Here is a 26,256-nt window from a genome sequence, read left to right as displayed (position 1 = left end):
TTCATCTCAGCGAGACCTCACCTTTTCAGCCTTCTGAGGGAACGCTGTGGATGAAGGCCACACTGAGAGTGCTACTCTGGGATGGGAGATGAAGAACCAGCCTGTGGAATTAACTAGAGAATCAGATGTAGAGCTCAGTTATCAACTGTAGAGTCTCCTAAAACAGGTGAAAGAACCTGTCAGAATAAAGACATTTCCACACACTCCTTCTTTAAGCGGTCAAATGACTAGGGTGCACTCAACTGGAACCAAAAAAAGCGGCTCAATGAATTGAGTTCATTAAAATGATCACATAGTTTTCACAGTAATGCACACATCTGAAATATTCAATAATACAAAGCAGAAATAACTGTCTTGTTAAGAAGAAATAAGGTTCTGATAACACCTTCTCTAATGTATAAGATGTATTAGACGTGGAATTTACATATCGTCGCTGTCCAATGAAAAACGTGTATCTCAAAAATAGTAACTTTCACAGGAGAGAGCCAAAACTTTCTTCATCTTCAATTAAAGTCAATGTAAAAGAGTTGATTTTAGGTCATTTTGAAGATTTTTAAATTGGTCCATTCATTAATAAATTTCAGCACAGTTTGCTTGTTCAAATTATGCAGTAAACTAAAAATCAGCAAAAAAAGAGATACTTGTTTTTTATTGGACAGCAATGATATGCAATTATGTATTAATAACAGACTTCCACCCAACAAAAATTAAAAGCAGAATTCTGTGCCAGCGCTTATTAATGATACATTTAAACACGGCACACAGGCAAGTCTTTACTATGCATATACAGTACGCTCACTCAGCGGACCAATCAATACAATGAAAAGGCACTTTTGATCTGTTAGCACTGAGCATCACACCAAACACTGCAGCTCTTAACTTTCTTGAGAAAGATTTTAGTAAAATCCTAAAACAGAGTTTAATAATGACTAATTTTTTTGTGCATAGCATCTGGATGACACTCTTCCCCAAGTGACTTATGCTTGCATCACATTTTACAATTCTGCTCGTAGAATTCTGCCCAATAACTTGTACTGATGTTGTGTTCTGGCTCATCTGGTGAAGTGTTGTTAAGCACAGTGCTCGCAGTAAATGTACATTTAATGTATTTAATGTATTTCATTTATTTATCTAGGTTTTTTGTCTAGCTGTCATGTTTGATATTTAATGCTATGGAAGGTATTGTTACATTTTTTATTTTTTATTTTATTTTTGAAGTGAAGAACATCTGTTCTTCTTTGACTGTGCAGCTCTGTGTAAAGATACTGAAATTGTGAGAAGTCAACCATCAGTCCTGATGCAGTTAAGTCAGTCTGTCAGTCAGTGCTGTTCCGGTTCACCCAGCTGCTGATTACTGCACCTGGACTTTTAGTATAAATACCTCTCTGTTTGCTTTCTTAGTTGCTGAGTATTAATCTAGGTTCCCTAGCTCTTCTTCGACACTTTTTTTCTCTGTTTCTGTTTTGACCTGTTTCCATTTCTCATTTTTGCCTTACCCAGTTTATTGCTTGTTTATTTAGTTACTGACCTGCTTGTACTTCTGACTACTCTCTTGCCTATTTCCTTTCTGCTGGATTACCCGTGTACCTACCCTGCTTGCTCCACTACTCTTGTATTGCTGTTTGTTTATGTTGCCATCCTGTTGTTGACCCTGCCTGTCCTAGACTTTCCTTATATGTCTGTTCCCCTTGTTAATGAACTGTTTAAACTGTTTAACTCATATCAACGTGTTTTTCCTGGTCCTGGTATTTTAAGTAAATTCAGTGTATCACTTTTTCTGTGAATTTGGGCAGTACAGGTAGTTCATATGGAGAAATTAGGACAGTACTTTCTCCCACTTCTCTACCAATAAGACTCAAGGTCTTTTTGCAGGTGTTGAAGTGAAATACAGGGAGCAGGCTTATGTAGACTGCAGGTTCAGCAGGAGATCCTATGGAAGAACTAACCGAGATTAGCAGCAGCGTCTCTTTGGACAAAGTAATTACGGTATTGCCCTTTCTAGAAATGCAGCTTCAAACGGCTCATGTTCACGCTACAGGCCACAATGGCTTTTATTGATCAAAACAGCATTTTCTCAATTATTTAACTCAAAGTATTTAGCACTTTCCCCATGTTATATAATATGAGCCTAAGGCTTTAGATTCACATAGAAACCCAGTCATAAGATCCCACAATATAAATTAAAGGATGCTGGATGCTCTCTGTCTGCATCATTCAGTTTCTTACAACTGTGAGGAACAAAATCTGAGAGGAGTTACAGCCTCCCCACAGACTCAGCAGCACACTTCTGCAACACTGTAACAGACGGTGTGTGTGTGTGTGTGTGTGTGTATACGTGTTGGCGTGTGTCTGGGTTGTAAGCAGAAGGCAGAGTTGGCAGCGTAACAGACAGAGAGTGTGGTTCAGGACTGAACCGGCCTGTACAGCAGCTGTTTTTAACAGAAAAGCATCCCAGTGGGGACACTGTCCTGAACAGCAGAAAAAAAAGATGACATGATGGTGTGTGTGTTCTTGTTTTCATATATTTTTAGTCTACAAAAAAACTCAACAGAGATAAAAATAGTTCAACAACACTTTGTTTTTAGTGAAAAGGGTTTAAATAAAGACAAAAGATTAAATATGTTTTTTTTCAACACTTCTAAAAAAAAAACATGTTATTGTGAGTGCATTCACATAAATTTAGAATTTTGTGTACCTAAGACATGCATACTGATTAGGGATGAGACAATATATCGATATGATATATATATGATATATCGTTTCAGTTGTATCGATATGTGGCACCAAATATTAATATTTTTTTATTAAAAACTTAAGCACTATAAACTCATTAAGACTTGCCCCCAACTTGACTTTACTAATTTAATTTACCAAATTTCTCTGTTTGGTGGCGCACATCTAATGAATAGGATAAACCTGAGGTGAAGAATATTGGTTTTCAAATTCTTTGACAGTAGTACCAATAAATAAACCAATAATTCCTGGTATTTGCTTATTTAGGAGTATTTTATTCTCTTTAGCAACACAGATGCTGTGAAGTATCGTAGAGAATTGTCTTGTCATATACAGAGTACTGCAGAATCACAGTATCGTGATATCATCATTATTATTGGCAAAATGCTGTGATAATATTGCATTGCGAGATGCCCTGTAATTCCCACCTCTAGTACTGACACTGTTTAAAAATGTGTGAGTTAGTGTGTGAACATGTTCACTGAACTGTAGGAGAACGCCCTTGGTAAAAACAGCCATTTATATTAGTGCAACAGCTGTGCGGGGACTGTAAATTTGTAAACATGACTTTGAAGAGGGGCTCTTATCCCCCGTGTCTTTGTATGTGTGTGTGTTTCTGTGTGTGTGTGTGTGTGTCTGTGTGTGTGTGTGTGTGTTGCTGTAAAGAACTCCACTCTCCATTACTAACATTCCATTCCAGGGTCCCACTGGGCTACCAAAATCACTGCACTCTGGCAGCAACTGTAACTGTGGCAACGACTCTGCCGAGTCCAGACTCTGACAGTGAGCACGAGGGTGGCACTTGATTCACCTTATCTGAACACAGCTGCACTGATTCACTCATTAACACCACTGCTGTTCTCAGGATTTGACTGGCAGGAGGCTCTGCTCACCTCGCTTGCAGAGCATGTCGTCGGGCTCGTACTTCTCCACCAATGCCTGCACCTGCTCGGGCTTCAGGGGCGGGTACAGAATCTCATTCAGCCGGGGGTCTCGCTGCTTATTGTTGATAAAGTCTGTCATCTGCTCCACTGTGAGATATGGTCTGCTCTTAGCACCACTGGAGAGACAGAAAGAAAGAGAGAGAGAGAGAGAGAGAGAGAGAGAGAGCAGATCAGTGGTATACAAATTAAAACATGTCAAGCAGTCTAACAAACAACAGCTTAAATGATGACTTAACAGAACAGGAAAATAAGGATCTAAAGAAAAGCATATGTCAAGACGGAGTTTCAGTGAAGTTTCTCCAGCACTGAGGCTGGAGCAGTATTACTATTAGTCGCTAACAGCGCTAAGCGTTAGCTCTTTTGATGTTCAGAGGTGAGTATATCGGCCTGTAGTCTGCGTGTTTACTGTGGTAAAACAAGCTATGTGGGTCGAACTGCTAGCTTATATTGCCCTGGGCTACCGGAACACTCAGGGTTCCTTAATGTAGCGCTGCCGTGTGTGGCTAACTGCGGATAGCACTGCTGCTACAGCGCTTTTAAAAATATTGGAAATCTAAGCTTACTGTAAATAAACGGAAGCGCTTTACTCACCCAAAAAAAAACACAACAGTTTTTAGGAAAGAAATCTGTGTAGATTAACATCCAGCGCTCATTTGACTTTAAAAGAAAGTTTTCTTTTATTAAGAATTACTGTTTTGCTCACGTAGGTGCTTCCCCATTATGTCGCGCCATATAATTCGGTGCACCTTATGTTTGAAAATAGACCAGAAAATATACGCTCATTGATAGTGCCCCTTACAATCCAGTGCTCCTTATAGTCTGTCAAATACGGTACATTAACATTACTTCAATAAAATAACATATAATAACGTAATAACGTATAAGGAAGATAGTGTTGATGTATGGTTATTTGTTGGAAGGGTTGTCCCATTGTGCACAACTGACTCTAAACCAGAAAGACAGGATAGAAAAAGAGGTGAGGAGACAAGTTCTATGGAAAGATTGTGAACTGGGAATGAGCAGACTGAAAGGTAAATGACAGTTTAAACTTGGGAATTAACATTTGAATGATCTGTATCAGGGCTCAGGCACTTGTTAATGATACATAAAACACAATTAGAGCAGCTAAATATGCGCGTCCTCTACAATTCGTCATACACCCTTGTTGCAGGAATGGTCAGCGTTGGAGTGGACAGAGAAATGCGATGAAACTTTTTTGCAAAAATAGAGCTCTTTATTTATTTTTTTTTTTTATTATTATTATTATTATTATTTTTTTTTAGTCTTTTCTATAACCTAAACAAAACAAAACAACAAAATGCAAAAATAAACAGGCTACAAGTTTGCCAGGCTAAATCATAAGGAATGACCCTGAACAATACTTCTACACTGCCAAACACACGGTACCTTCCACCATGACAATTACACCTCAAAAAACAAAAACCCCCCGGCTCTGGAGCCTCTACTGGGCTTATATACCCGAAGCCCCTCCCTTCAGATGAGCCCATCACAAAAGTAAATCAAATCATCTAAATAACAAAATTAAATGGGAAAAAAACAACTGGAAAGAATGAACATAAAATACATAAACACCCAAAATAACTTCCAGTAAACAAAAATCCCTGCTACACATTACCAAATACATTTTCCCCAAACCTAGTAAAACACCCCCGGCTAAAATGGTATGTGCCGCCCAGAGCGCGCTCCCCCCCTCAATAATTACCCTCTTGAACAGTGCCTCCGTTTCGTCGGAGGAAGGAGGAAGTGAGGGAGTGAGGCTGGTGAGTCTACAGAAAACAATTGTGTTTGTAAGTTTGCTAAAATATTAAACTGCAAAAACGGACCTATGTGTAAGTGTGCTTTGTTCCTGTTACTGATAAAATGTTTTAAACAGATGAATGAATTTTTTAGAGATATGGGGTGTGTTCAAATAAGAGTGGTGAAATAAACAAACAAATGCTTCCAAAATGCCGGTTGGCCACCCCCGCACTCGGTAACAAATGCTAGTAAAGTGTTATGGTGAACAGTGAAATGTGGAATGTTAAAACCAGGTAAACCAAGACAGAAAACTGAATGGGAATGAAACGCTTCCCACTGCAGTAGGTCAGCTGCTGTTTAAATATGCCGGCAGAAAGCTGCCTATGCGCTTGCATGAGTAACTGGATGTGTGCTTGATTGGCGTCAGCGTCACGGCTCACTCTGTGACATTTCCCCCCCCTTCGGAAAATGCCCCCTGTGGCATCCTAGACAAAAAGTCCGCAGTACAGTTGATTTTCCCTGCTCTGTACAAAACTTCAAAATCAAAAGGCTGTATGGCCAAGAACCACCTGGTGATCCTGGCATTGGTATCCCGCATACTCCCCAACCAGAACAAGGCTCTGTGATCCGTCTCAAGTACAAATTTGCGCCCCAACAAATAGTACTTAAAAGAGTCCAGTGCCCATTTTATAGCAAGGCACTCTTTTTCCACCGTCGAGTACTTTTGCTCCCTGGGTAGCAGCTTACGGCTAATGTAAGCCACCGGCCGCAGTTGTCCTTCATCCCCCTGCAGGAGGACTGCACCCAGGCCTCGCTCAGACGCATCCGTCTGCAAAGTGAATTGTCTTTCGAAGTCTGGACTGAGGAGCACAGGCTCTTGGCACAAAGAGTCCTTTAAGTCCCGGAATGCGCTCTCGCACTCCCTAGTCCACTGCACCTTGTTGGGCTGGTTCTTGCGGGTCAACTCAGTCAGCACAAAGGCCTTCTCTGAAAAGGTTGGTATAAAGCGCCTGTACCAACCCACAAGACCCAAGAACGACCGCACCTGCTTCTTGGTGGTTGGTCGCTCAGCCGACTTGATGGCTTCCACCTTCCCCACCTGAGGACGGATGACACCTCTGCCCAGAACGTAGCCCAGGTAGGAGGTCTCCTCCCTTGCCAAGGCACATTTGTCTGGGTGGATGGTGAGGCCCGCCTCCTTAACCACGGAAAGGATCTGTCGTAGATGGTGGAGGTGCTCCTCCCAGGTGGCGCTGTAGATCACAATGTCATCAAGATAGGCGGCGGCAAAGCCCTCCGCCCCCCTGAGGATTCTGTCCATCAGACGCTGGAAACTCGCTGGCGCCCCATGCAGACCGAAGGGTAGAACCGTAAACTGGAAGTGCCCAAACGGTGTTCTGAAGGCAGTGAGCTCTTTGCTGCCCTCTGACAGTGGCACTTGCCAATAACCTTTGCACAAGTCAAGTGTGCTAAGGTATTTGGCCTTGCCTAGGCGGTCAATGAGGTCATCGATCCTTGGCATGGGGTACGGGTCAAACTTCGCTTGCATGTTGACCTTGCGAAAGTCCAAGCAGAATCTCAGGCTGCCATCTTTTTTGGGGACCAGGATGACTGGGCTGCTCCACTCGCTGAAGGACGGCTCGATGACCCCCAGCTGAAGCATCATGTCCAGCTCCTCCTTCATGACCGGCAGAAGTCGCTCAGGCACCCTGTAGCAAGGCTGCCGCACTGGGTTGTCATCCTTGAGCACCACCCGGTGCTCCACCAGCTCTGTCCGCCCCGGTCGCTGAGTGAAGAGCCCCTCTGGTAAAATGTCGTAGAGGTCACGCTGTTGCTCCTCTGACAGATGACTGAGGTCCAGCTGGCTCTCCTCCTTTCTGCCTGGCAGATACTGTTCGCTGTACTCTACCTCCTCTTCGACTGCTTCGATGAACAGTGCTGACGCCTCCTGCTGTGGCTCTGATTGCAGTTCTGGCTCTGCCCGCTCAGTCCACCGCTTCAGCATGTTGACATGGAAGACTTGATGTTTCTTCCGACGGTCTGGCATGTTGATCTCGTAGGTCACGTCACCCATCTTGCGTGTCACAGTGTAGGGCCCCTGCCATTTCGCCAACAGCTTGTTATCTGAGCTGGGCAACAACAACAGGACCCGATCACCAGGCTGGAAGCTTCGCTTGCGGGCAGAACGGTCGTACCAAGCCTTCTGTTGCTCTTGGGACTTGCGGAGATTTTGTTGAGCCATGGTGGTCACAGCAGTCAGCTTCTCTCTCATCTTTAAGACGTAGGAGATGATGTCGGTCTGTTCCGATGTCTCTCCTTCCCAGGTCTCCTTCAGCACATCCAGTGGTCCCCGCACCTGATGTCCATACAGCAGTTCGAAAGGAGAGAACCCCGTTGACTCTTGGGGAACCTCTCTGTATGCGAACAACAGGTAGGGTAGCCACTGGTCCCACTCTTCGCCGCTGTCATCCACGAACCGTCTGAGCATGTTCAGCAGGGTCTGATTGAACCGCTCGACAAGTCCATCCGTCTGTGGGTGATAGGGAGTGGTTCTGACGCGCTTTATCCCTAACAGGTCATAGACTTGCTTAAGTGTCTTACTCATGAAGTTGGGGCCTTGGTCTGTTAACACCTCACGGGGAATCCCTACTCTGGAGAACAGCTGGAGTAGGCATGATGCAATTTGCTTAGCAGTGACAACTTTTAGGGGGAATGCCTCGGGGTACCTAGTAGCATAGTCACAAATTACTAAAATGAAGCGGTTCCCTGACCTGCTCTTTTCCAGGGGTCCAACGACATCTACCCCTATCCTCTCAAAAGGGGTGTCAACTACAGGGAGTGGCACTAATGGGGCACGTGCAAAACCCTTTCCTCCTGCTAGCTGACATTGGGGACATGATCTACAGTAATCTTTAACTTGCACAAACATTCCTGGCCAGTAAAAACGTCTGCTAATACGTAGCAGTGTCTTCATGTGGGCTAGGTGACCCGCCCAAGGGATTGTGTGGCCTAGCTCCAGAACTTGCTGTCTATACTGCTTTGGCACTACAAGCTGCATACCATCTTCACTGTGTCTATACAGGATATTATTTTGCAGGATAAAAATTTCCTTTCCAAGGGCTGGGACAAAGCAAGGACCATCCTCTGCCTTCTTGAACAGTCTGGCTAACGTTGGGTCTGCACGCTGCAATACAGCAACATCACCATCAAAGTGTACATCCGGATCAGACAGGCTAGGGGAATCAACATCAGGCTCGTTCTGTAGGCTTGACTGGTCTACAATGTCTAGCACTTCCTGTCTACGCTTAGCACATCTCTGCTCTCTGGTGCATGTAGGCTCAGCTGGAACATCCTCACCATAAAACGGGAAATCAGCCATGTCAATAGGTTTAGCTTTAGCCATAGCTCTTGTCACCACACAGCTTAAAGCAGTTTTCCCTACCAGGTCCATCAATACAGGGAGGTCTCGGCCTAATAACATCGGATATGGCAGTTTGGGGACCAGCCCCACCTTGAGCAAATAAGTCTGAGCACATACACTGACATATACATCTGCTGTACTATGCTCACTTGTATCACCATGAACACAACAGATAGTCAACTTGTCATTCTCATTTCTAAATTCAAGGGGTACCAAATCTGCCTGAACCAATGTCTGTGTGCATCCTGTGTCAACTAGGGCCGTGGTGGGTTTACCATTAAGTTCTACCGCAATGACAGGATCTCTGCTCTGCTGGGTCCTAATGGGTGGGTTAGGGTTGGGCACATAGCATAGGTGGGAATGTTTGGGCTTCCTGAGGGGGCAAGCGGGGCTCTTGTGACCTTCCCTACCACAGTTAAAGCATGAAACACCTTGGGACTTAGCAATGCTTTGGGGCGGGGGTGGGGTGTTCCTACTGTAGTTAGGGAGCGCACCAGAACCACGTCCACTACCAACACCATCAGACTTACCCCAGGGTTGACGATCCAGCACTCCGGCGTAACGGAACCTCTTGGAGCCTTTGTGTGCGGCAACGAAGTTCTCCACCAGGGTGGCGGCCTCTGCTGCTGTCGTCGGGTTGCGTTCTTTAACCCAGGTCCTCACCTCCGGATAGAGAACACGCAGGTATTGCTCCAGCACCATGGTCTCCATGAGGTCCTCTTTGCTGCTGGTGTCGTACTTCACCCATTTACAGAACAGATCTTTCAGACGAATGTACAGTTCTTGTGGTGTTTCATCTTGGCTAGTGTCCATCGCTCGAAATTGTGAGCGGTAAGTCTCTGCATTTATTTCATATTTTTTCAAAATGGCTTCTTTTAATTTGTCAAAGTCCATGTTGTGTTCAGGGTCCATTGCAATGAAGGCGCTCCTGGCTTTGCCTGTTAAAAGTGGGATCAAGTGGATTGCCCAGTCCTCCTTCGGCCACTCCCCGGCTGCTGCCAGCTTCTCGAAAGTACTCAGGTAGTGGTCGATGTTGTCGGTCTCTTCAAGCTTTGGCATCTTCAGCTTGTACGGCGTCCTACCCCCTCTGGTGGTGTCTGTGGCCGGTTCGGATGTTAAACTGCGAGAAGGTACAGGAGTGCTCCCCCTCTCTCTCACATACTCCACATCCAACTGGAGCTGGGTCACTTGGTGGGTAAGGACGGAGTACTGCTGGGCTTGCCGTGCTGAGTCTTTCTCCAGCTTCTCGTCTCTGGCTCGTTGCACCATCATGAAGGACTCGAACATCCTTGCCAGCCGGTCCAGGGAAGACTCATCTCTCATCTCTGCGTTGGCCGTGGCTCCTGCTGCTGCTGTTGCCTCCGCCGCTGCTGCTGCCTCTTCATTGGCTTTGTGGTTTGCTTTCCTGGTCGCCATATTTGTCTTCATCTCTGCCACTCAGAATCCCACTTCTGACACCACATGTTGCAGGAATGGTCAGCGTTGGAGTGGACAGAGAAATGCGATGAAACTTTTTTGCAAAAATAGAGCTCTTTATTTATTTTTTTTTTTTATTATTATTATTTTTTTTTTTTTTTTTTAGTCTTTTCTATAACCTAAACAAAACAAAACAACAAAATGCAAAAATAAACAGGCTACAAGTTTGCCAGGCTAAATCATAAGGAATGACCCTGAACAATACTTCTACACTGCCAAACACACGGTACCTTCCACCATGACAATTACACCTCAAAAAACAAAAACCCCCCGGCTCTGGAGCCTCTACTGGGCTTATATACCCGAAGCCCCTCCCTTCAGATGAGCCCATCACAAAAGTAAATCAAATCATCTAAATAACAAAATTAAATGGGAAAAAAACAACTGGAAAGAATGAACATAAAATACATAAACACCCAAAATAACTTCCAGTAAACAAAAATCCCTGCTACACATTACCAAATACATTTTCCCCAAACCTAGTAAAACACCCCCGGCTAAAATGGTATGTGCCGCCCAGAGCGCGCTCCCCCCCTCAATAATTACCCTCTTGAACAGTGCCTCCGTTTCGTCGGAGGAAGGAGGAAGTGAGGGAGTGAGGCTGGTGAGTCTACAGAAAACAATTGTGTTTGTAAGTTTGCTAAAATATTAAACTGCAAAAACGGACCTATGTGTAAGTGTGCTTTGTTCCTGTTACTGATAAAATGTTTTAAACAGATGAATGAATTTTTTAGAGATATGGGGTGTGTTCAAATAAGAGTGGTGAAATAAACAAACAAATGCTTCCAAAATGCCGGTTGGCCACCCCCGCACTCGGTAACAAATGCTAGTAAAGTGTTATGGTGAACAGTGAAATGTGGAATGTTAAAACCAGGTAAACCAAGACAGAAAACTGAATGGGAATGAAACGCTTCCCACTGCAGTAGGTCAGCTGCTGTTTAAATATGCCGGCAGAAAGCTGCCTATGCGCTTGCATGAGTAACTGGATGTGTGCTTGATTGGCGTCAGCGTCACGGCTCACTCCGTGACAACCCTTATGACTCTCTCTCTCTCTTATCACGTCTCTCGTTCAACACTCCATTTGATTTATGGCTGTAATTTGCATGGATCCAGTGTCCAGAATTACAGCAGTGACAGTGTTTTCACCGCTGCGTTTCTGTGTAGGACTATCTGGAACTCCCAGTGGACCAGCTTTACATTCGTGGCAGGAGGCAACAGAGCAATTTTCATCATACAACTGGAATCAGCATGAAGCATGAAGGGGCTTACATTTCTGAGAAGATGGTATCGATGTCCTTCCGGGGACAGATGCTGTTGAGGAACACTCTGTATATTTCTTTCGTAAACTGCTGCTCCGGGATAAAGTCATTCTGCAGAGTAAAACACAAAGAGAAAGAACAATAAGTTGTAGGTATGAAAAAAAATTGCTCCACTGGTTATGTTTAGCCTCCATAAAGAACACAGAGTGATTGCACGTGAAGGTGTAAATTATTTTTTCAATCTCCTGCTCCAATGTGCTCTGTTTGCACTTATCTTCTATTTCAAAAGCTGTGTGAGTGGATAGCTGAATGGGCCACATCATCGAAAGAAAAATAGAAGAAACGACAGTCCAAAGAAGGAGAACTCAATATCTTAACATGGCCAATTACATGGACCAGCGGTCATTAAAGACAAAGGCTCAACTGAGGCAGAGTTCATTAACAATCACCATCACTTAAGAATGACAGTGAAGACTTTAAAACTTGAAGGAGAACAGGCTTTGAGAAAGAGAGAATAATTTTATCCCAAAAACTGAACTGGACCAAATTGAACACCCCAATTTAACAACATGGTTTCTCGTTGACTGAATTTTTAAAAAATATAAGATGTATTCGATTACCTAATACATTGTATTACACACTATACTGCCAAAAGTATTCGCTCACCCAAATTATTGAACTCTAGTTCCAATCCAATCAATGGCTGCAGGCATATAAAACCACCTAGAATCACCTAGACATACAGACTGCTTCTACAAACATTAGTAAAAGAATGGGTCGCTCCCAGGAACTCCAGAGTGGTACCGTGATAGGATGCCACCTTGTGAAATTTCCTCACTACTAAATAAATCACAGTCAACTCAAACATACACTTATAAATAGTAAAATCAGAGAAATTGATTCAGAAACTGAAGTTCTCTCTTCATTGTTTCCAGAGCTGTAGATTGTTTTGTTCAGGAATGCACTTAAAAATAAAATAACTGACAACAGAAGATTGAAGAGCTTGTTATTCTACTATGTAATTAAGTTAAGTCAAATTAATATTACTTTCTGATACAGTAATAACAATCAAGCTAGATGTTAAACAGACTAGAGCATTACATCAAGGAGAAAAATGTGTGGAAGTGAAACAAGAGAGACCAGCCAGACATCTTCCCTGCACATGATGGAGCAAGTAAACACTGGAGAAGCCAAAAGAATGCACCACCAAAACAGTTCCATTACTCACAATGAATAATACAGAGATCAGAATAAGCAACTGAGCTGCTGTCTTCATTCATCTCTCAACAGCACACAATATAGCAGATCATTTATTCCCAGCTTTCAGTGAAGAGGCCTAATAAATAACTCACAATTACACTAAAATCACTTTACTGATTAAATAGTGTAACTTGGTGCGGGTATGATTTTACTGCATTATAAGATAAAAAGACAATTTATATTTCCATTCACTGACAAAAAATAATGCACTATGTAATTGTGCACTTAGGCAAATATGGAAAGAGCCATTGCATACAACATTCAGTCACTCCTAGTAGTGATACAAAGGACACTAACAGCTCAAATATGTGAAGGACATCCTGTGATCAAATATGTTGCCTCTCATGGCAGGACTTTCAACTGGCATTTTTTAGCATGATAATTCTCACCCATATGAAAATGTACAGCTTTTCCCTTTAAACGTTTCACTTCACTTTAATATTGTGATCATTTATATACAGCTCTGGAAAAAAGAGGACACCTAAAAATGATGAGTTTCTTCAATTTAACCAAATTAAAAAAACCTCTGGAATATAATCAAAATGAAACTCAATACTCAATAATCAAACCAAGCTGAACTGATTGATTTTTAGCACCATGAGTGGCATAAAGTTATCCAAAAGCAGTATGTAAGACTGGTGGAGAAAAACATGACAAGATGCATGAAAACTGTAATTAAAAACCAGGGTTATTTCACAAAATATTGATTTATGAACTCTGAAAACTTTATAATATGAATTTGTTTTATTTGCATTATTTGAGGTCTGAAAGCTCTGCATTGTTTTTGTGATTTCGGCCATTTTTCTTTTTCTGCAAATAAATGCTCTAAATGACAATATTTTTTTTTTGGAATGTGGGAAAAATGCTGTCTGTAATTTATAGAATAAAACAACAATGCTAATTTTACTCAAACATATACCTATAAATAGCAAAATCAGAAACTGATTCAGAAACTGAAGTGTTTTCTTATTTTTTTTTCCCAGAGCTGTAAACGGTATCATAATTACAATCACACAAATAAACTTTACAGCATACCTGTCAAGTCTCCCGTTTTGGCCGGGAAACTACCGTATTTTACTCCTCTTTCTCGCCGTCCTCCCGTATTAGTATTTTCCCGTAAATTTCCCGTATTATATTACAATTAAAAATATATATATTATTGAGGAGACAGGGCACTGACCGCTCTGTGTCTCTTAACCAATCGTGGAGGCGGTTCAAGGAGAAAGTCACGCCTTTCAGGAGAAACAGCCAATCAGCTTGCAAAGGAGGGTGGGGAAGCCCCCCGTCGCTGTGAGTTCAGGCAGCTAGTCGGAGCAACTGACGTTAAAAAATATCTGGATATGCAGCGATTTTTCTAAAAGAAAGGTAACGGTAGGCTAATCATGTAAACTGTGATGAGATTTTTCTGATAGCTGCTTAAAAATACTCGTCTCCGAAATAAAACACACAGATTAAACATTTTAAAATAAGAAAATTACAGCTTGTGACTCAGTTTAACTAGAAATGTGGCGAGGACCGAAATTAACTAAACTGATCAGGGGTGGAGTGATCAAAAGATTCATTTTGCAGAATTTGTGCACCCTTTGTTCAATTTTAAATCCATTAAATAAATAAAAAATATATCATATAAAAGAGTGCATTTATACCAAAAAGACATGAAATCTTAACTTTTTAAAAAATATATAGAAAGGGGTTTTTAATTTGGCTGTATTAAAGGAATGACATATGCAGGAATGTCCACAACATTTCAGATTCTGATAATCTATTTGTAGTGTATAAGTGGTTCACATGTCGTTATTGTAGATTTTTTGTAAACCTGTCTTAAAATGTAAGGGATACCTTACCTTCGTTGGGCTGGTGGGAGGGCTTTAAGCGGACAGAGTAAAATATCCCTTATTTTTAAATCTAAAACTTGACAGGTATGCTTTACAGTCTTAAGAGAAGGTAAACTAAAGCCTAGTTTCACATCATGGCTGAAATACTGAGCCATTATCAATACGTTTCATCTGCCTAGCGTTTTAAGACAGCACATAGACATCATTTTCTCTAGAGGTCAGTGAATCAGGGGTAAAGGCAGATTTAAGGGATTAGCATCACCAACATTTAGCTCCAATTAATTACGCAGTGCAACAACAAGAAGAAATCCCAGTTGGCCTCTAATACGGCAATACACTGCCCGTGCCTGCTGCTAATTATGTAATTATGGACAGACCCGGCTCTATTTTGTGAATGAGTGTGTGTGGGTGTGTGCTTGTTGCGTAGGTTTTTCCAGTGAGCCTTAAAATGTCCGAGGAATCCTACACTATAAAAGTGGGTTGTCCTTTAAACATAATAAGAAAATGTCTTTATGTTGTCACAAGCAGTTCATTTTTTTTCTTATATGAATTTTTTTATATGTACTTTTTAAATGAAAAAAGTATATCTTAACAAGTAGGTCAGCAGCAACCTGGTAGTCATGTACTTTGATTGAATTTTTTATTACCTTGATTCAAAACAATGAAGGAGAAAAGTTATTGGTTTATTTGTGGTCTCTCTTATCTTGTGACTTTAAATTGACTGTCAGTGAACAATATGTTCCAGGGACAATTGCCTGTTTTTATACACTCTGTTCTCATAATATTTTTTGAAAAGGTGCTATTTTAGTCCCTTACAAGATGATCCATCATACCCGTGATTTTTAAAATAGGATCACACTACGCTTCTAAACAGTGTCATGAGGTTCATGTCTGGTCTGCTCTGAGTTTAATATTGAATTTAGAATTAAATCATGAAAAATATGTCTGAAATGTTATCTTTTCATTCTACAGTCAATATGCTTACAGTGCCGTTTGGTACTCCTCATTATAAGCCATGTTTTTCAGAAATGAACTTTGTACCTCAGCAACTGTTGAACCACAATAGAAGTAAACAAGCTGCGACAAAAAAAAAAAAAAACGAGTGGAGTGACAGACATGAAGCAGAGCTTACTCGTCCAGATGGAAGGCTGCAGTTCTCTAAAGCAGTTTCGACCCGCTTCCTGTCTGCTGAAAACGCCCGGAAGATACTAGAACAGAACAGATAACAAATATTAAAGACCTAGCAAACATCTGATGCAGAGCACCCATGATACTACACTGAAGAAAAGATTAAAGCACTGGGTTTACATTATTTACAGGACATGCTTACATAATTTCTGTTTGAATTAAATGTTTTCTTTTACATATAAACATTTAATTTCACAGATATACAGCACTAAATATTTAGCAAATGTATTTAAATTATGCAGTAAATTTTAAATACCATTTTAAATGTCACGTTCTGGTCCTGCTCTGTGTTTCTCCTGTCTGTCTCTGTGTTTTTCCTGCCCTCCTTTTTGTTTATTTACCTAGCCATAATCACATAGCAATCTCTGTGTTCTCCTTGTCTTCGCCCATGTCTTCAGTGCTCCCACCTGTGTTCATTTGTAGCTCCTCCCCCTCATTACCTGTCCCCAGGTGTTTCCTGTTTCCTGTTCCCTCCATGTGTATTTAAGCCCCTGTGTTTTCAGTGTTAGTTTGTTGGTTCTTGTACGTGTTCATGTATTTTAGATTATTCCCTTCTTTGCTTTTTTTTTTAAATACTCATAACAAAGTTTAATTGCATTGCTTTCATCATTTCCACATTTTTGTTCTGTATTTAAACAAAACAGACTTAATTCATTATGATTAGATGGAGCTATTGTACAGTAAGTGTGTGTTATTCATGGCTGAGTGATTAAGCAGCTGGTCTATTACTCACTTTTTCACAGGAATACATCCCTCAGGGTTGAGCTGCAGCAGCAGTCTAGCATAGCTGTGATGGAATTAATAAAAAACATCCTTTTAGATTCCATTCATTTATTGGTGAATACATCCCACTTTATATATATGTAGTAAATTTTTTTACATAGATTCATTAGTTCATTATTCTAAGTGTCAGGACAAATGTGTATAACATTATGACCATCTTTGTTTCTACACCAATTATAGATTTCTCAGCTCCACAGAGCACATAGGAGCACTCTGTATTTCTATATGATCTGTTTTTCTGCATACTTTATAATGCTCTTTTCGGCCTGTTCTTTTTTGGGTGGTGGATCAGACACAGCAGTGCTGCTGGAGTTCTTAAACTCTGTGCTCAATTACTGTCTACTTCTAGACCCTCAGGCCCCGTCCACAGGGATCCAGATTCCAGACGAACACTGAGTTGTTTAAAAACTCCAGCAGCAATGCAGAGGATTAATGCGTGTGGTCATAATGTTGTGCTTGATGAGAGTATATCCAATTTTACAACAGCATACAGAACTAAATATAGAGAATAAACAAGAAAAAACAGGAAAGCCCTGGGAAACAGAATTCTCTACCGTAAAAAAAAGAAAAAGACATATTAAAATACACACTTATATATGCAGACAGCAGCAGTAGTGGTGGCAGAAAAAGTGCATTTTTTTTGTTTGTTTGTTCTAAATGCATTTAGTGATACTGTCCATCATTGTAATACTGTGCATGCTCTGATAGTAATAAAGCGAAAGCATCATTTGCTCAGTATCAATGGGCCCTCTGTCAATTTTTTTTGCATATGTGGTAGTGCTCAACTGTCCCAATGTGTCTCTAATTATAGCCTCTGTGTGTGTGAGTGTCTTTGGAGGCGTGTGGGTGTGTGTTTGTCCGTATTTACATTTCATGCATTGCTCCACAATCCCAGGATGTTTTGCATTGCCATCAGAGCGTGAGGAGGTAGATATGCGACCCTTTCTAAAAATAGCCTGCATGCAACTTTATGCCATCATTATCATCATACCGCGCACTCAGTGATAAGTGGCCTTTCACAAATAATTAATGTCCATTATGCAGCTGCCCTCACAGGGGTGACGTCATCTAAGGGCAAAGTCGTTGGTAATGGTTAACCGTTGGGGCATCGGGTTTACAACTGATGACCACCCACTGCGTGACCAGACAAATCTGCTCTGTGGCGCAAGGACAACTGAACTGCTGCTGTCACCATGCAGCTGCTGCCCAGACCCCAGTTACTTTCCAGCCACCCCGTCTCTCCCCTAAAACACATTTAATAGCATGAGAACAGCTAAATAGATGATTACGTGCTTCTGAGCATTTTCCTTTGATTAGAGTCAAGCAAAGGACAGCGGGAGCAACTCCGGCAAAGTCAAGCAAAAGTCGATCAAAGACGCAGCACTTGCAGAATACGCTGCAAAAAAACACACTGTTATATTTCAGTATCAGTACTCCAACAAACTGACACATTAGCTTTCAGCTAATTAGCTGCCTCTGTATGCTAATACTTCGGTTTCAAAGAGACACAATGGGGTGCTACAGTCAGAGCTCATTTACAACTGTTTTCTCCCCCAGAAGGTCATTAAAGCACATTTTAATTTGCTTATAATCATACTGGGGAGAATCTTATAGCTTAAAAATAATATCTTATTACTTTCATGTAATTTACTTTTTTATCATTAATTTAAAAGGTTTCCAACATTAGTTTGCAAGTATTATAGCATCAGATTTCATATAATTTTATCTATTTTATATATTTTAAAACAAACTTTAAAAAACAGTTAGTTGGTAAAACACAATGACTGTATTCACTTATTCTGCCACACCCACTTTCAAGAGTTATGCTTGATCAGTGTATATTAAATTTACAGTATTATACAGAACTAAATACACAAAAATACACGAATACACAAAAAACAGTAAAACCCTAGGAGACAGAACTTTCTACTGAGAGAAGGAAAAAGATGCAGTTTATTTGTATTTGTTGAGTCTTAGTGATAATGTGCATCATAGTAATATGTTCTATAATAGTGTATAAAAGTGTATTCATCTTGGGGAGAATCATATAGCTAAAACATAATATTACAATCCTCATCTTATTCCTTTTATGTATTTGAATCATTAATTAAAATATTTTTAACATTAGTTTGATAGTATTATTGCATCAGATTCCATAAGTTTGTATCTATTGTTTTAAAATAAATACTATTCACTATTGTAACATTTACTTTATAGTGAACTGAATAAGGAACTCGTTAGCTAACCTAGCTAACTTATATCCACTGCCTTCCATAATAGAGGGTTGTTGAAGGAGCAAAATTTACTGCAAGACACAATCAAATCCTTTCACAAAAGTGTGCCTTATAATCAGGTGCACCGTATGTATGAATTTTACCAGTCAGGTTATAAGGAGCAGTAAAGCCACTCTGCTGAAGTACAGCTTTATACAGAAGTTTCAGTGAAGTTATCCAGCTTTTTGGCCGTTCAGAGGTGAGTGTTTTCGACCTGTAACCCCGGCTAGCACTGCTGAAGCAGCATTAGCATTAGCCCTTAACCACAGCTCTAGTTTTTTCGCCATCCAGAGGTAAGTGTGTTTAACACTGTTGTGGTTACTTTAGAATTGCAAGTGTGTTGTGATGTCTTCAATATTATTATACAATGTAGAAAAAAACATTAAATGAGAAGGGGTGTGTCCAAAATTTTGACTGGTACTGTACATAGAACCATTTTTCAAAAGGTTCTTCAAAGGACCATTTGCTAGTTCAGAACATGCCATGACTAGAGGGGAGAGAACTTTGGGCGATGCACTAGATTGGGACAGCTTCTGTTTGTGGTAGGAAGCCAGTCTCCAGGGAGGAGATGGAGCGGTGGAGGGTTTGCGAAGCTCGTCATGATATGTAAGCAAAGTGTAAGGTATTTATAGGGTGTTGGACTGGAAGTAGGAGGTTCAGGCATCTTCCTCCTCCTAAACCTACCTTATACAACACAATTTATCATGGCAAAGAACCATTCTATAAATAAAAACTGCCTACCCTAAGGAATCCTCAAAGGAATGTCAGATACTCTGCATAACCTTTTGCAACTAATGATATTCTGAATTCTGTGTTGTATAAAATTCTCAAGACACTGGGCATCTTTTGCAGTAACATTTTGCTCGGTAGTCAGTTCTGTTTTCTTCTTTCTATTTATTCTGAGAGTTTTTAGCCTTTGAGCTGAGGTGCTTAACTTGCCATTTAAGAATTTTCTAATTTCATCCAAGAAGGAAAAAAATCTTCATTGTCAGAATTGTGTGTGTTTAATGTCACTGATCATTTGTCCGATGGACCATCATGCAGACAATGGGCCCCATTTTAATGATCTGTTTTGGAGAGCCATCAACTGTGCACCGTGCAGCTGAATTCAGGGCGCGTTGATGTGTCTTTAATATCATGAGGACGTGACATGGCTTAAAACATGCAAAAGGCTCATAGTAATTCACCAAAATATGCACCAGTAAACCACGTAAGCACACTATGTTCAGAGCTGTCTGTGTGAAGCTGCCTTAACACAGAGTGTTAAGAGTTTTCTATAGGACGTGCAGTGCAGATGTACATGTAATAAAGTAAATGTAATGGAGTCGCACATCAGCACAGACTGCGCATGTAAACAGCATGGAGCAGCAGAAACAGTGTTTGTTTATAGCTGTGGTAATTAGCATTATCTGGCTAATATATCAGATTAAACTGTGCCTCATCCGCTGTTTAGCTTAAATAAAAGCAGAATTTGATAGCTGGGTCAGATCGAGACCGGATCACGTTTTCACCACAAGCAAACTGCTCCAGAGTTTGTTTGGGAGCAGACTGAGACCACCTCCTCTATCAGATCTCGATCTGGTTCTTTTGACTCTGATTACTGTTTTTACACCTGCTTAATTGAACCACACTAAGGGTACAAACCAACTAGAGTTATGTTTTAACCGGACCAAATAGTGCTGGTGTGAAAACGCCCTTAATTAATCGTGGGTATGTTTTGGGCGTAAAGTAAATTCAACCAATCAGTGTTTCACTTGCATTCCCTTTAAGAGTCAGGTGTGCTTGGCGCATCATTTTGGTGCATCTCAGCAGAGGACACTGACCTGTTTGTTCATTCTGTAAAGGAGCGCATATTGACGTCTGATGGGTGACAGTTGTCAGGGATTAAATCGGTCAGTGACGTACCTGTGTTTTCCACTGCCAAGATAGCAATACCCCAGAAGTTTACCAGCCTAAGCCTACTTTTCCAGCCTAAGCAAACCAGATTTAACTCAAACTCATCTGTTAACTGTCAGGTGTAGTAGGCCTATTATATTTTTTTAATTGTTAATTTACTTTGATTATTTACGTTTTCTATCACCTGTCCAACTTTCTTTATACCCTTCTTTGGACCTCATGTTGTCAGACCACAAGAACAGCTTGAAGCTACAAATGAACACAGCAGTTCATACTCATCTAAAATGGCAATAAAAAGTCAATTGCACAACAAAACTATTGCTAAAGTTACTGTATGTTGTTGTGTGTGTTCATATAAGAGTTTAAGCTCTATGGTTATATATGTGTGTTATAAATGCAGAAGAAAATAAAGAAACAAACACAAAATCAAAACTTTCTCTGTACCTCTCTATTCAGTACAACCGCCCAACCATAAAAAGAACAGTGTGACATTAACACCCTGCCTGAAGTGCTTTCAGTTTGGCATTGATTAAATGCAGAGTTTAAAACACCACTTGCTTTGGGGCCACTAGTTGAATATATAGTCCTAACAGTCAATCTTTATTTCTGTGGGCCAAGTATTGATTTATGAAGTTTTATTGCTCAATATGGGAGCTACCACTGTATGGCATACCTGTCAAGTTTTGGATTTAAAAATAAGGGATATTTTCATCCGTCCGCTTAAAGCCGTCCCACCAGCCCAACCGAGGTTCAGTATCCCTTACATTTTAAGACAGGTTTACAAAAAATCTAAAATAACCACATGTGAACCACTTACAGACTACAATTAGATTATCAGAATCTGATAGGTCTATCTCTGTTGACACTGAAATGTTGTGGACATTCCTACATATGTCATTCTTTTAATACAGCCAAATTAAAAACCCTTTAAATTGAACAAAGGGTGCACAAATTCTGCAAAATGACTGTTGGTGACCTAAAAATAGTATTATGAGGTTTTACTAAAAGGACAGCAAAAATTAGTCCTAAGGGGCCTACACAATTACTAATCTTTAATTGATACTTCTTTCTTTTGATCACTCCACCCCTGATCAGTTCAGTTTGGGTCTTTCCCACACTGACCCTCCTCTGCGCTCCGCTGATTGGCTGTTTCTTCTGAAAGGCGGGACTTTCTCCTTGAACCGGCACCACGATTGGTTTAGAGGCACACCGCGGTCAGTGCCCCGTATCCTTAATAATAAAGTTTTTAAAATTTCAATATAATACGGGAAATTTACGGGAAAGTACTAATACGGGAGGACGGCGGGAACGAGGAGTAAAATACGGTAGTTTCCCGGCCAAAACGGGAGACTTGACAGGTATGCTGTATGGCATTTTTATTATTATGAGGGAGTACAGTTCCACAGGGGCTGTGAAACGGCACAGAAGGGAATGGAAGATGCATCCAAACTCTTAGATCCATTCAGACTCCACATTTCAGAGGGACTGTTACAGCAGATTGATGTTAAAATGGTAAAAAGAAACAGGAGGGACAGGAAATACAGAGCGTACTCACACTTTTTCTAAACAGGACTCCCGGGACATGTTTTGAGCCAGGAGGTTTGAGGCCAACTTAAAAAGCTCTTCAGCCCACTCCTAGAAACATAGCAAATACCAGACATAAAAATAAATAACATGCAGTAAATAGTCATCTTATAATATAATTACACTTATTTTAGAAAAAAAAAACATCTGCTAAAAATATACTGTACCAATTTAAGATGTGTTTGGACACATCTTAAATTCAGTGTTTTTCATTATTTAAACAAATCTGCATTGTAGATTAATACTAAAGTCATTCAGACTATGAAGAAAAACTATGAAATTATTCAATAAACAAGTGTTAAACAAACCAAAATCTGTTTTATATTCTTCAAAACAGGCTTTATGAGCTTTATGAGGTAGAGTCACCTGGAATTCAGGCTTTCAGTTAACAGCTGAACTTCTCAAGAGATAATTACTTAATTCATTATTTACTGCCCTTTTAATGTGTTTGAGAGCAACAGTTTAGAGTATTTTGGTTTGTTTAACACTTTAAGGTACTTTAAGGTGTTTCTTCATAGTCTGTTAACTTTAGTAATAATTTACAATGTAGGTGAAAAACATTGAAACTTTTGACTGGTACTGTACAGTGGAAACACAATAAATCACTTTAGTTTTAATTATAGTAGACTGATTAATACTATTGCATTAATATTGCATTATTAAGAAGTATACAAAGTAAATCTGCTAGAGTAAATAAACAGTTTTAGTGTTCAAATATAACTATAGTGTTATTTTAACACTAAAAGTGTTGATTTTAAAGTTAAAACGTTGGATTTTACTATAATTAGCTGTTATTTGCAGATTTGCAGTGTTTTTTTTAATACATTACTTCTCTCTACCACTGTGTTTTATGGAGAGCAAAAGTCTCTTGTTACGCAGGGCTCCTGAATCATGACTTGGGTGACCTTCACCGATTCTTTCGCTAATTACTTTATTTTTTAACAATTTTCGTTTCCCCAATTATTGCGAATGTAATAACGTTCATTCATCAGTTTCTGCCAACACTTACTAAGGGTCAGCACTGCTAATTAACACATGGGTTTAAAAGGAAATATTTTTATAACTTGGATAATTACCTTGGCCACCTCATCCTGAAAGGCCATGAAATTTAGGTAGGTGATGTTAACCATGTCTGGACCAGTCACCACTGTCAGGATCCTGTTCTCCATCTTCCCCACCAGAGTGGCCACACCCAGCTGCTCACGCACTTTAGCATCCTGAAACAACAGCATCCACATTAGATGTGCAGACACTCTATATACACATTGTTCTAATACACATACAGATGACATTAACTTTAAATTTTGTAGTTTAACACTACAAACACATCTAAAAAAGATGGAAATGCTGTAAGTTTGCTGGTAATCAGGACAGTTTGTTTTGTAACACAGTCAGTAACCTGTAACTGACATTTCCGACAATTTACGACAATTGATTAACATTAAATCTTAAGAATTTAACTGGATATTACTTTATTTACTTGTATTTCAAGTGTATTTACTGTATATACAATTCAGTTTAAAGTGACAGTCCATAGGTTAATATGGCGGCGCCCGAAGTTTAGGTTACGCTACGGGATGTAAAAAGTGTTTTTTAATAAGCTCCTTATGCACTTTTAAAGTTATTAATGTCTCGTTTTAAATGTCAGAGCTCTCAAGATTCTACCAAGAAGGTGTGGAGCTACTTTAAGCCTGGATAACAGTGTAAAAAGCCATTTATTTGCAGGGGCAAGAATATCTCCTATTAAAACCCATTGTACTCTGTTTGGACAAACTGCACAAAATGACAGGATCTCGGAAAGCTGTGGGAGAGCGGCGGTGGGCTAATCTATGTTCTCCTTTAATATATCTGGCTTTGCAGGGATTGTAGCAGAAACACACTGATGTATTTCAATTAGAATATTTAGGAATACTACTTCTTTCAATTTCAAAGCATAAATCTTAAGAGCGGCTGCTTTAAGGTTCGTGTAATATTTATAAAGCTGTGGAAGTGTGGAAAGTGTGGATAGTAATGAATCCAGGCATGTCCTGCTTTGTCATATGACCAGGTGATGAATCATTTACAACTACAGGACAAATGTCTTTTGACTTGGTCCATCCTTTAGACACAAGGCCAAATTTAGAAATACTTAAACGTAATAAACACAAATGCTGCTTTCTCAGATTTTTAATAAGAGTAAGGCAGTTAGAATAATGTGTTTGAAATAATGAATCTGAAATTGGGATATTTCAGACCTGAATTCAAACTAAACATCTGCATGTGAAATGAAGCTGTGATTAGCTTGGATTTAATTTTTATGATTCTCTGCTCAATTAGACAGGGCATTGAAAGTATTCTCAAACATCACACTCTGATAGTCATAAAAATATTCATTCTCTTTCTAGTACAGGCGGTGCATAGCAATGATTACGCTCTTTTCCCTTTCACCTTGGACCGACATCCATGTGGCATACCAAACAGTTCTTTCAGCCTAATTAACACAACAAGAAATACCCTGCAAAGGATTGTGCGGAGGAAGCAAATTAGCTCCCACTAATTTACCCAATCAAACAAAGACAGTCACTGTGCTGTGTCACAGTGATAAATGTCCCCTACATGTCCTCAGCCACCCAATCACATCAGACTCTGGCTTCGAGGCTCTCCGTTCTATTAGCATGCTGAACTTTCTGCAGGAGGTGGGCCTTTTTTTTACTCTTTTCTTTCTTAACCTCCTCGGGGTCTCTCGGTTTGCCTTTCGTTAATGAGATTTAACACTCCTCGGTTTGAGGGGAAATGTTTCTCCTTAACCTCCAGATAGGTCCACTCTGATCTCAGTGTGACTCCTAAGCCGATTCTAAGCTGTAAAGCCCACTTATAATGTTATAATGTCGCCGGGAGTAGTTCAGGGGTCTGCAGTGAACCCGCTGATGTTTCATTGCAGGGCTTTTAATTCAGACCTCCAGTGCCTCCATTTGCATGCTAGGAACCTTCCCAGAGGAGCACTGCTGCAAACTCTCAGCCTCTGATCAGGGCCGCATGACAGACAATAAAAATGAGCCGGACACATGCGCTGTTTCAGGCCTAATCAATAAAGCCAAAACTGCTGATTTAAATGGCGATCAATCTCGCAAAATGACTGCGCTCTAAAAGGCAAGAGTGCCATCCATCTCAGGCTGAAAAATCACAGGCAATTTGTCAGAGAGAAAGGGAATGAGTGCCTCCCATGAAATGATGTGCCTCGGCACATAATCGTGCTTATCATGCATAATCCTGCGCGGAAAATACAAAGAAGTGTCAGAAGGCTAATAGCTGAAAAATAGCTGGAGAAAGTGTCACTCAGTGTGGAGCTGCTGAGAGCTGAAGGCTATGAGGGCTCTGCTTATTTATCAGAATTAACATTTCATACAATTCATGCAATTTCATCCAATTGATCTGTGTCTGACTGTGCGGTAAAAGAGGAAATACATGAAGACACTTGTGTGTAGCAGATCTTTGGTATGTGTTAGATGAGTTCAGTACCACTAAAAAATATTTAAAGTGACATTTAGAATACTACTTAAATGTTAAACCTGATCATAAAGCTCTGGAAAAAAATAAGAGACCACTTAAAAATGATGAGTTTCTTTAATTTTACCAAATTGAAAACCTCTGGAATATAATCAAGAGGAAGGTGGATGATCACAAGCCATCAAACCAAGCTGAACTGCTTGAATTTTTGCACCAGGAGTGACATAAAGTTATCCAAAAGCAGTGTGCAAGACTGGTGGAGGAGAACATGCCATGATGCATGAAAACTATGATTAAAAACCAGGGTTATTCCACCAAATATCGATTTCTGAACTCAACTCAACTGAAGTGGTCTCTTAA

At 40.3% G+C, this 26,256-nt stretch overlaps 1 protein-coding gene across 5 annotated transcripts in view; it reads right to left on the bottom strand.

Moving 5' to 3' along the window:
* LOC103021983 (1-phosphatidylinositol 4,5-bisphosphate phosphodiesterase beta-1) overlaps window positions 1–26,256 on the bottom strand; it is a 174,060-nt gene that overhangs the window by 66,184 nt on the left and 81,620 nt on the right. For all 5 annotated transcript variants that reach the window (XR_007440429.1, XM_022686767.2, XM_022686776.2 and 2 more), the window contains exons 4-9: window positions 23,487–23,627; window positions 22,382–22,461; window positions 16,608–16,661; window positions 15,819–15,894; window positions 11,602–11,702; window positions 3,627–3,793 (exon numbers count right to left, since the gene is read on the bottom strand). Coding sequence is in view for 4 of the 5 variants with exons in the window: in XM_022686767.2 (XP_022542488.2) it covers window positions 3,627–3,793; window positions 11,602–11,702; window positions 15,819–15,894; window positions 16,608–16,661; window positions 22,382–22,461; window positions 23,487–23,627 (619 nt within the window). In the remaining variant the exon portion in view is untranslated. The remainder of the gene's footprint in view (window positions 1–3,626; window positions 3,794–11,601; window positions 11,703–15,818; window positions 15,895–16,607; window positions 16,662–22,381; window positions 22,462–23,486; window positions 23,628–26,256) is intronic.

The sequence above is a fragment of the Astyanax mexicanus genome, chromosome 1 (genome assembly GCF_023375975.1).
Source record: "Astyanax mexicanus isolate ESR-SI-001 chromosome 1, AstMex3_surface, whole genome shotgun sequence".
NCBI lineage: Eukaryota > Metazoa > Chordata > Actinopteri > Characiformes > Acestrorhamphidae > Astyanax > Astyanax mexicanus.
The sequence above is the reverse complement of the archived record's forward strand: the minus strand, read 5'-3'. Positions and strand labels throughout refer to the sequence as shown.